The following is a 12,279-nucleotide window of genomic DNA, read 5'->3' as shown; positions in this document are numbered from 1 at the left end:
TGGGCCCCGGGAACAGGTAGTTATAAAACCGGTCGCGGTGCGGTGGGGGCTGTACGGGGGGCGGGGCATTATCGGCTTATCGGCAAGGTAATTGCTGATACCGATAATGCCCAAAATCGTGATTATCAGCCGTTAATATCTGCCAAACCGATAATCAGTCGATCCCTAGTCCACACTGTCACAGTGCTACCAAATCAGCGATTACATCCTTGGCAAACTGCACCATCCAGCTTCTCTGGTGGATTCTTGCGAAAGATTGAACATGTTCCACCTAACGACACAATCCAGTTCCAAGTAATGAAACTTCTGACATGGGATTTATACAGCAAAATCCCATTGAAGTCAACAAGAGGCTACAAGTTGAATCTATGCCGAAATTTCCCAATGAAATCTCTGTCGTCTGAATGAGGCCTGCGGTTATGTTTACCGGGCAAAAGCTGCTCTTAAAAAATTACATTAAAGGGGTATTCCGGCTTTAGAAATTTTATCCCCTATTTAAGGGATAGAAGATAAGATGTCTGATTGCTGGGGGACAGCCACTGGGACCCCCCCCCCCCCCCCCGCGATCTCCCTGCAGTACCCGCATTATGTGCAGAGCTGCGTCTCCAGGCTCGGAAACCGGATGTTTTTGGGACTGAAGAGGTAACGCCACGGCCCCCCCCTCGTGACGTCATGTCACACCTCTTCCCTTCATGTCTATGGGAGGGGGCGTAATTGTCGTTATGCCCCCTCCCATAGACATGAAGGGAGGGGACGTGGCGTCACGAGGGGGGCGTTAAGTCTTCAGTCCCGAAAACTTCCGGTTTCCGAGCCCGGAGAAGCAGCTCTGCACATAGTGCGGGTGCTGCAGGGAGATCGCAGGGGGGGCTCGCTCAAACTGAGAAGCTGGATGAATGTGAACTGTCCCATTTAAAATAAATGGGATCAGTTCTAGCAACAGTTTCATTCCGGAGCCATGTTGATTTTGCTCATGTGAACACACCCAAAGACTAGATTTAAAAATAGAAAGGGGAGAAGGCGATCTCATGTGCAGGTCAGGGGATGAGGAAAGTAGCCTCTTACCAAAGTTGGTTGTGTATCATAGACAACAATGGGAAGCGCATATGTAATAGATTCCGACTGCAGCCGTCCTGTCGACTAGATTTACACTGTGTAATTTCTGAGCGTAATAGCGCTTAAAAATTACGCTTGGAAATTCTGGTGCAGCAGAATCCCCTGTGCTATTAAAAAGGTACTCCGGTGGGAAACTTTTAATTATTATTATTATTATTATTTTTTTTTAAATCAACTGTTGCCAGAAAGTTAAACAAATTTGTAAATTATTTCTATTAAAAAAAATCTTAATTCTTCCAGTACTTATTAGCTGCTGAATACTACAGAGGAAATTCTTTTCTTTTTGGAACACAGAGCTCTCTGCTGACATCTCTGTCTATTTCAATAACTGTCCAGAGGAGGAGAATATCCCCATAGCAAGCATATTCTGCTCTGGACAGTTCCTAAAATGGACAGAGATGTCAGCAGAGAGCACTGTGCTTGTGATTCAGCAGAGAGCACTGTGTTCCAAAAAGAAAAGAATTTCCTCCGTAGTATTTAGCAGCTAATATGTACTGAAAAGATAAAGATTTTTTTTATAGAAGTAATTTACAAATCTGTTTAGCTTTCTGGCACCAGTTGATGTAAAAAAAAGTTTTCCACCGGAGTACCCCTTTAATGGGATTCTGCTGTATAGTCCACACTATGGAATCAGCTACGTAATTCCGCTACTGAAAGAATATTCTTTAGGTTGAATCTTATGTTCAATTTCTCTGTGGACAACGGAATCGAGACTTCCGCGGCAGAAACATCTTCCGTGAAAATTCTGCTGTGTACACAGTGCAGCAGAACCCCATTGAAATTAACTTTGCTGCAGCGGATTTTTGAGCGGAACATTCCTGCCGAATTCTGCTTGGAAATTCCGTCATGTGAACATAGCCTAACTGTCTTACTGGTTTATTATTGTTTGTTTGTGCTCATGTAAAAGGTGCACCATCTGTAAATCAATATAAACAATTATAATAGAAATTTTAGTTTACTTAATTTAAAAACATGAATAGAGAGAAAAAATAAATATAGCACTATGGTTTATTGTGGAACTGTGTCATAATTGTAAAAAGAAAAACATTGAAAAAATAAAAAAAAATTACAAATATTTATAAAAAACTGATTGTCTTAATGTTTTAATAATTTAGTTTTTATCCTTTTTCTTATTTCGAAATTCTTGCTGGATTTTCCTGTATTTTAGGTATAGTTTTAAGTCTTTAATATACCACATAATTCTATACTGTATATGTTACTGTTCTTGATATATGCCCAAAAATGTATGCTAAACCCTCCTACAAGTATTAAAATATATTTTATTGGGTCCAGCATTTTTTCTCTTAGTAATATAGATTTAAATGAGTGGAATGGCTTTGTTTTTCATGCGATCACCTTAATATGTGAGTTGGATGATTTATATTAAAATAAGGGCCTCTAGATGGAGCTTCAGCACTTCCAAACATTGCACACACGCCTCGTGTCTCCTATAGGATGGAGAACATGTTTCATTCAGGACTGGCTGCTTCACACAACATTTACATCTTCTGGGCTTTAAAGAGTCTGTGGTTTTTTTTTGTATGTTTTTGTTTTGCTTTATTTTTTCTATCAAGTATTTATATTTTACAGTAAAATATTAGGTATTGTTAAATATCATTTATGGAATGTATTTGTTTTATGCAGGTATATTTATGTTTTTGTCTTTCTCGGCTTGAGATCAAATATAATTTCTAAAAAAGGGAAAAGGAGAAATTCCAAATAATCTTTATGCGCTAGAACCTGTTTTCTGATGGTGTGTTTTTCGCTATTTGTTGTATCCCTTGATATTTTTTTTATTTTATTTTTTGGGGAGATGTTTTAGAATTCTCATTTTTGTAAATATAATTTGCACAAATAAAAGCATTTGAATAAATGATTTATCTGCCATTTTCTTTACATTGTCTGAAGGCTATTAGCTCTCAAGTATAAAAATACAGCAGTTTTGAATTGAACAGTTGATTTCCTCCTATAAGATTTATTTCTTCAAAGAAAATAATTCTCAATTAAAATGATCCTTCTATTGTATTATTTTTGGAAAGGGTTACAGAAAAGCTTTGATTTCTGCTTTTTTCACAGATTTTTTTTATTATTGTCATTATTTTTTTATTTTTTTTGTATTTTAGTTCTGATATATCAACGTTAGTCACTTTTTTTCTTAAAATTTTGCACCACTGATCTTTGGAAGGAAAATAAACAATAGATGATTATCAATAAATCAGAAGCTGTTTCACGCTACTACTGATCTCTCCCTAGAGTTTTTGTTATCCATGCCAATGGCCGCCATAGCTGTAGAGATTTCCCTCCAGTCATATTGGCTGTAATATTCAATTTTTATTTTTTATTCATTTGGGGGAAGAGAAGGCAGAGGTTGTCAAGAAGTCCTAAAGACACAGATTTGTGACACATCCTTGAATATTTATTTTTTTATAAAAAATGTTTAGGCAATGGAATTTTTCTGTTTGCTTTTTATCATGGATAATTACTGGTAATTATGCTTATTATAAGTTTTTTTTTTTCTTTCTTGCGATGTTTGTATTTTCCTAGAAATTTGGATGCGTCAAAAAATGGTATAGAGTCTAATGAACAAGTCCATGAAAACTTAATTCCTTTTAATTTATTTTTCCACACTTGAGTTTCCCTGTCCTTTTATGTGTGGTTTTTAACAATAGAACAAAAAATGACTTTACCACAACAATAGCATGCATACAGCAATATATGAAATTAAAGAGTCTGCATGTTAAGTTATTTACCTTTTGTATTCAGACTGGAAGATATTTTTCTTCTCAAACAAAACTGTCACCCCCCCAATAGTGAACCAGGAGCTATAGGGTTAAATGAGTTGGCCGAGCTTCTGAAATTAATCATTCAGTGCACAGGCATTCGCCAGTGGCCACACAGTCCATTGGCTAAGGGGGAAAAAAACCTGAAAATCGTGAAACTGGAAAACCAGGCCGTATGGCGGTATATACTATAAGATTTTGGCACCAGACAGATGATATCCTGATACTTTATTATCACGTGGGTTATCATGAGCCGCTCATTCACACACTGGAAATTGTCAGGACCTAAACTGTGTAAAAAGAGAAAATGTGTTGAGGACATCAAAATAAAGCTCTGCTGTTCCCTATAGCGATTTTTTTTTTCTGATTAAATTACCTCTTCCATACTTGTAGTGATCACTGATCAAAACATTTTTGAAGTAGATCCATTTACACTTTGATATTATAATTATGATTTATAAATATATATATATATATATATATATATATATATATATACATACATTTTACATATTTTAAACTTTTTTGTTAAAAAAAATTGTGTATATTTTACTAAAATTGTTTTCTTCTCGGAGTATACTGGCGTGTGCCTCACTGGTTGATGTTCAGTTGTTTTGGATGTCTTGGATATTTATTTATTGTAAATTATATCTTTATATGGATTGGGTCTAACAAATGATTACTGTACTGGATAACAATACTAATGTAGTTCACAAGTGCTGGATGCACATAAGTCCTTGGCTAAAGACATTTTTTAATTATTTTTTTATACTTTATTTCTTTTCTTTTTATAGTAACAAATGTTTAAACTGTTGTATGCTTGTTTTTATTTTTTATGTGGACGTGTATCATAGTATTTGCTATTCTTGAACTTGTACGTATACTTTACCAAATCGACAATAATTTATTTAAACCTTTTTTTTTTCTTTTTTTCAAAGAGAAAAGGTAGTCATTGTATATCATTTGAGTGGTTCATGGTTAAGGAGAAATCCAAACACAGAAGTGATTTTCTATCATGTCACAACATTACATTTATAAACATAAACAATTTATAAACAATAAACATGTCCTGGTGCCAGTATCCATAGGGCAGCGCTATTGGTGCTTCGGGGAATTTCTATGGCATCTTCTTTAAAACAATGATCTTTTTTTCTGTAGTCGAAGTCCCTGAATAGCCATTGGGACAATGCTAAAATGTAAGTGCTGCTAAGTGATTTTTTTTATGGAAATTGCAGCCAAATACACACCAGGAAAAAACATTTATTGTTGTGCGCAATAGCAAATCACATCTAAAGTGCACAACCAAAATATTTGTCTGACCAAAAATCAATGAAAGTTGGAATTTTATTTTGCTACTGTCCTGTCCCAAGTTGTATCGCGCCCACATTATAATCATCGTGACAATCATTAGATGAGATGTCATAGTAAACACTGCAATCTTTTTGGTATGTGACCAGTTTTGCCGTGTAGCCCTAGCCTTAATCAGTTTCGAACTAAAATCGATTAACTTTTTATATTTTGGATATATATATATATATATATATATATATATATTTTTTTTTATTTTTTATTTATTTTTTTTTATTTAATTATTGCTATTATTATTATTTTCTTTTTTTTCCATTTTGTTTTTTGTTTTTTATTTTCTAACTTACCAAGCTAGATTTTTGTGTTTCCTGTGGATATCGAAGAACCTAAGATTGGTTGAATTGTATGGCTAGGTTTTCAATGCTTTTATTGGATCTCCATTGTAATCGTCATAACAATGGTGTCGTTTATAATGTGATCTGATTAGAATTCAAGGTTTGATATTGTATACATTATGGGGGGCATTTAACATTAGCTAAGATTTTTACACAATGTAAAACCTACTGCACAAGTGTGTGCTTTTCCCAGTTGCTATGCAAAATTATGTTGTTTACAGAACTCCATAAATTTGCGATAATGACAGGAATAGTGGATAGTGCAAAAAAGTTACCCAAATTCATTGGGGCAAAAAAAAATATTTGTGCAAGTAAATTCAGTGCACCACCGGTGCATCTGCTAACCACACCCCCTGTAAGCGCATAACAAGAAGAATGATGAAGCTAGCACAGACAACATCAAAATAGCTCAAAATGATATAATTTTTCAGGTACACCCCAGTTGATACATTTTCCCCTAAATGCGTATTTTTATTGCAGACAAAATGGCAACATAGATACTATTATTTAAGGTCTATAACTGACGAGAACTGAATTGCCTAGTGAGTAATGTCATGTTGGATTGTGAAGTTTTTATGGGATGTCTTTTACTGCTAAAAACTCCAAGACAGACAGAACTGGTAGAAATTGTGATGTAACATAAATGGTAGTAAATTTAGTGAGTTTTTTTCTTTTCTTTCTAACGTTTGAACACATAAGGGTCTATTCACATGGCAGAACTCCCATTCACACTTCTGAACTTCTGCTTGCGGAATTCTGCAAGCAGAAATTCAGAAGTGTGAATAGGAGTGCGAATCCCATAGAAGTCTATGGGCTTTAATTTGAGGTGGAAATTCAGAAGTGTGAATGGGAGTGCGGAATCCCATAGAAGTCTATGGGCTTTAATTTGAGTCGGAACTCCGCAAGCGGAAATTCTGCTGTGTGAATAGACCCTAAAGAATCGGCTCACCAGAAAGTACACATTGGCCAGATTTATCAATCTGTTGGAGACAAAAGCTATGTATGATTTTGCCCATAGAAACCAAGCTCATCTTTCAGTACCAAAGTTCTTTAAGATATGAAAGATGAGCTGTGATTGGTTACTATTTGTAAGACCAGACAGTTTTCGGTTTTAGGGTGATTGTTCTGAAAGCGTCAAAACAAAAATGTTGTCTACTTATTAAAAAATAATAATAATTACAAACTGTATGCTGTTTTTGAATTGGTTTGGTCTTCATATATGAACAACAGATCCCTCGTGGAATCTTCAGTGCTGTTTTTGTTTAAGGAAAAGCAAAGCCACCCTGACTCGGGAGGGCAAATAAAATGTATCCCCCTCGTATGGAACTCTCTTGTCTTTGGAGGATAAAAGCCAGGCATTCCTAAGTTGTCTCTGCCTTGTAAAGATTTGCAGGTTAATAAGTCTGTGCGTGTAAAGAAAATAATATCTACTTTACACGGGGTAAGATATGATATTCACGAAGAAGTTGGGAAGAAAGTGAAATTAGGCTGAATAATTGTTCATTCATGTGGGTCTCTGGAGCTTGTTCCCTGATGTCTCGAATTACATCGCCTTAGGTCCTGTGCTTGGTTGGCTATCTCTACATCTTAACAAGGCTCTGGGAATTTCAGCTTCTTTACAAAAGTTTGCTTTGTGTTCCCTCATCTCCCTCCCACCTCTTCTTGTTTGCAGGATGCTACAGCTGCTGACATCAGAAAAGCCTATCGCAAGCTCTCCTTATTGCTGCACCCCGACAAGAATAAAGAAGAAAATGCAGAGACTCAGTTCAGACAAGTAAGTCCACAATATATCTTGGGAACGTTTTAGATACTTTATGTTGGTTTTAAGTTGTATTGTTTTTGCCATTCTTTTCCTAGTCCTTGTTTTGTTGGGATTTTTGGCACACATTGGAAAGTTTAAAATTTTTTTACATTTTCAACTTTAAAAAAAAAAATGTACTTATTGTAGAACTCATTACATTGTATTGTTGTAGTTGGTGGCAATCTATGAAGTATTAAAAGATGAAGAACGACGAGAAAGGTAAGACCCTGTTCTTTTGAACCATAAGTTATTTGTGAATTTTAATCGATACATGATTGACCTAAAATAGTTACAAAATCAGGTTTTTAGATTTTTTTTTGTAAAGATTTTTTTGTTTTTGTTTACTGTATAGTTTTTTTGTATTGCTTATTGTTGATGCAGCAGGATTGTTTTTTATAGTGTTGTTTTTTTTTTTAGGTTTTTTATATTTTTTTATAGATTGATGTTGTTGTTTTTTAACCTACTTGTGGTCCATAGATTTGGTTGTATTTACGTATTTGTAAGGCAACTTTTTTTTTTTCCCATGACAAAATGGTATTTTGGTCAGTATTGTGGGTTTTGCTGCAAAATACTGATGCAAAATACTGCAGCCTAAAGGTGGACTATATGGGTACGGTCCCATGTAGTGTACACACAGCGTATTTTGCTGCGTATTATCTGCAGCTGATTTTGCTACCCATTGATCTTAATGGGTAGGAAAATATGCAGCAGAAGATACGCAGCAGAATATGCTGCGTATACACTACGTTGGACAGTACCCAAAGGGGGCATTCACACACGCGTATTTTTTGCTGCTGCAGAGTTTGCTGCCCACTGACAATGTCCAGCAAAATCTGCGGAAGCAAGTCTGCAGCAGATTTGCAGCAAAAATATGCACCCTAAATTACATTTATTTTTAGGCCTATTAACCTGTTTTAGATGTAGTATTCTATTTTTGATCTTTAACCCTGACACCCCCCCCCCCTTCAAAAAAAAAAAAAATTCAGAAAGGGAGAACAGGTGCTGCAAAATATCACATATTTTTGATGAAGTAAAGTTGGTGTTGTTGTTTTTTTACGTTTTTCTTGCATTCGAAGCTGGTGATGCGTTCTTTTTTTTTTTTCCCATCTTAACCCCCTCCCCCTTCCAGAAAGATAGAAATCAGCTGCCAAACTGCAATGTGTGATCATGGCCTGCCAGATTTTTTTGCACTTGTTTTTCTAATGTGGTCCCGCAGTCTCCTTACGTAGGAGATGACACATCGATGGATACCTGTGCAAATTTTGGCAGCCAGCGTTTGCATTTTGCCATAGGCCTGAGATTCCGGCTCGGTACGTTGCTACAGGCACGCATACGTGGGCAGCAAACCAAATCCTTCATAGACTAACTCAGCACTTCATTTATATCAGCTGTTTGCTAACATTAATTTTCTTATTGACTCATCTCAGACACTTCATTAGACACACTTTTTGGCCATGATGCCTGGCACCAAACCACCGTACAACCCAAAAGGGAGAACAAGCTGAAGTGTGCGCTTTGTGCCCTGCCAAGCCAGCAGATCTTTATCTTCCCGCTGGTCCAGTCCGTGTTACAATGCACGTTCTAGACCGAGCACATTGACATTTCTCAACCCTACAAAGTGCAATTCATCATTCTGCGCGGAGCGTAAAAAACCCTGAAGTGATTTAATGGTATCAAAAGTATTCATTGTAGCTCCCGCTTTAATTGTAAGGGAAATCCTTCGACTCATGGGGTACTAAGGGTTCCACTCAGCTTAAGACATTGTAGAAGAAGCTCTTCTATTAATCACTTTAAATTAGTGTTTTCCAAACAGTGTGGCTCCAGCTGTTGCAAAACTACAAGTCCCAGCATGCCCAGACAGCCGAAGGCTGTCTGGGCATGCTGGGAGTTGTAGTTTTGCAAACAGCTGGAGCCACACTGTTTGGAAAACACTGCTTTATATCACTGGTTAACATTACTTAGAATCACACAGATTGTACTTCGTAGGTATAATTGAGATGTTAATAATCATCTTAAGGCCTTGTTCACACAGATTTTTGAATTAAATTTTTTTTTACTTTTATGCTTTGGTCTATTTCTGGTACAAATGTATTCAGTGTTCTTACATTATAGTCAAAGGGATGACAATATATCACTTATGCAATACTCTACATCTGGAGATAACGTATATTAGAAAGTGCACTCAGATAGCTGACGTCCACCCATTTTATTTGTTACACGCAACTTCAGCCGCCCTTTATTGGTTTATTATACAGCACTTTCTCTCTATTTTGGCCCGGTGCCTTGATTTAGCTGGAGGCAACCAGTAATCCCCCATAAACACTTAATCTTTTTGGGGTCATTTTGGTAATTGAGAAAAAATAAATATATAAATATCGGAGCAATTTCTGCTATGGCTTTGGTGTTTAACCTTTTTTTTATTTTTTTTTATTTAGGGGTATAGGTTTTCTAAACAAAAACAATTGAGCAAACTTTTAAGGTACACTGCCTTTAGTGTGCATAGAAGGTGATGGGTTGCAGTAAAATTTTATGGGATGGCAGTAGAAATTACTTGTTATACTATACACTCAGCTGAGGAAAGTTACAGAAAGTGTGAATGTGTACCCGGTCTATTTTTATTTATTTACATTTTTTTTTTTTTTTTTTTTACATTTTGGATTATTAAGCATTAATATTTAAAAAAATATATATTTATTTTTCTGAATATTTTGTTACCGATGAGTAAAGACATATTTGGCATTACTTTATTATATAACAATACTAATAATTATTATTATTATTAATAATAGTAATATTAGAATTATTATATATGTTTTTATTATAATCATAATTATTATTTCTATATTTTATCATCCTTGTATTTTGTACCTGTTTTTTTTTTACTTTATGTAACCAGCTACATTTACACCAGTTGTGAGAACTCATGTGAAGATGATCAGAAAACATTACAAATACCACTGTATGATTTATGTGCCGCTATTATGTGATGGTGTTATTTTTTACACAGTTTGGTTTTTACGTTGGCGTTTGTAATCTAACGCCATTGGCACCGACACAAGGTACAATGTCCCAACAGAGATTGCGTACAAGCGGAGATTGCGAATGCAAAAAAGCAGATTTCTTTTTAGCACAGCTAATGAAACCTGTCAAGAATAATAGAAAGGGAAATTGAGCGTGCATTTTATTGGTACAGCTCATAGCGCCTAGGTATACACTGTGTTTCTGGTCCATTTGGCACTGGGAGTGTTACATTGTCTTGTGAATTCCTGATATCACCACCTTACTGTACTTGAGACAACAAATTATTATTATTTTTTTATATCTTGAAAACTTCATAGCAGTTTTGCAAATGAGGAAAAAGGTGAGGACGTTCTGTAAGATGGGAAACCATATTTCATTGTAAAATATTTATGGGCTCACGTGTAATGTATTGCTTTTTTTTTTTTATGTCTAAACTATATGTTATAGTGAGTGTAGATACATTATATTAATATATATATATATATATATATATATATATATATATATATATATATTAGGGCTGCACAATTTATTGCAAAAACTATCGGATCGCAATATTAGCTTTTTTTGATTACTGCATTTACGTACCCACAAATTCCTGCGATTATTACCCTGCATTTGAAATTTTGCGGTGTCCTGGCCCAATGCCCAAACATTGGTGTGTTTGATATATAGTGGGAGGGAGTAAACAAAAAATAAATAAAACTGATGCTTGTCTAGCCCTGGTCCCCCTATGTCTGCTGTAGACCCTGTTGCAATATTTACCTCCATAATCGCTATATGACTTCCCCAAATTGTGCAGCATATATATATATATGTCTTCTGCTTGTGAGCTTAGATTTGCTTTGGACTTGATAAAGGGACGAATCCCGAAAGCTTCTCTACAACATTCTGTTAGTCTAATAAAAAAGGTATTACAAGATACTGCAACATTTTTTGATTTGCATATGTGTATATGTATGTGTGTATATATATATATATATATATATATATATATATATATATATATATATGATAAACATCCTTTAAAGGGTTATTACAGCAGTACAAACATTTTTTCTAGTTGACTCTAAAAAAATAAAATTAAAAAAACACTGCTTCCTCTGACATGCCAAACCTGCAGGATCTGCCTGCTCCGCCATCTGTCTGCAGCAGTGACCCACCTTAGCCAGTGACTGACTTAGTGCAAACATTTCTAGTGGGGACAGCGCGTCTCAGAAATCAACATAGACTTATCAGGACCGAGTACCATTGGAACAGCAGGGGGTTGGTGTAGGTGAGTATGCTTTCTTTTTATATTTTTACAGCACCTGGAGTCAGTTAGAAAACTTCTTGTACAATTGTAATACCCCTTTAGTCAGAGATTCCACAAAGACAGAAATGATAACATTGAATGAAGTAGCTTCAGGGATCATTAGCAGAGGTTGAAATATCTGTCCATAGTAGAACTGTAAGATGTACAATTCACACACCAGTTTTGCCTGGATAAATTGCCAAAAATCTGTAATTACAGCATTAAGTGGCTCCAGAAAGTATTCATTTTAATGAAGTGAATACTTTTGCATCTTAAAGTTCCTCTGATTCATATCTTAAATGTTCACTGTATTTCCAATAACTACTTTCTCCCTTATTTGCTGTTCATTACCTGATTTGTGGAGAAATCTGTCCCTAGTAATAACCAGGCCAGGACAGAACACAGGAAGTGGGGTAGGGCTTAGCTAATGCTATATGCAGGAGACAGCCCGGAGTGTGTATCTGCAATCTGTGAAACTGTCTGCCTCCTCCAGAAGATCCTGACTGGCACTAAAAGGTTAATCAAGGCATCTGTCATATCTCAGAAGCAGCAGTTCAGTGCTTAATG

The 12,279-nt window shown here is 35.6% G+C and overlaps 1 protein-coding gene across 1 annotated transcript in view; it reads left to right on the top strand.

The window, feature by feature from the left end:
- Positions 1–12,279, top strand: part of DNAJC1 (DnaJ heat shock protein family (Hsp40) member C1) — a 141,066-nt gene that overhangs the window by 21,674 nt on the left and 107,113 nt on the right. Inside the window, exons 2-3 of the mRNA XM_056519272.1 lie at positions 7,269–7,370; positions 7,570–7,616. Coding sequence (XP_056375247.1) covers positions 7,269–7,370; positions 7,570–7,616 — 149 coding nt within the window. The remainder of the gene's footprint in view (positions 1–7,268; positions 7,371–7,569; positions 7,617–12,279) is intronic.

Source organism: Hyla sarda, chromosome 5 (assembly GCF_029499605.1).
Source record: "Hyla sarda isolate aHylSar1 chromosome 5, aHylSar1.hap1, whole genome shotgun sequence".
NCBI lineage: Eukaryota > Metazoa > Chordata > Amphibia > Anura > Hylidae > Hyla > Hyla sarda.
The sequence above is the reverse complement of the archived record's forward strand: the minus strand, read 5'-3'. Positions and strand labels throughout refer to the sequence as shown.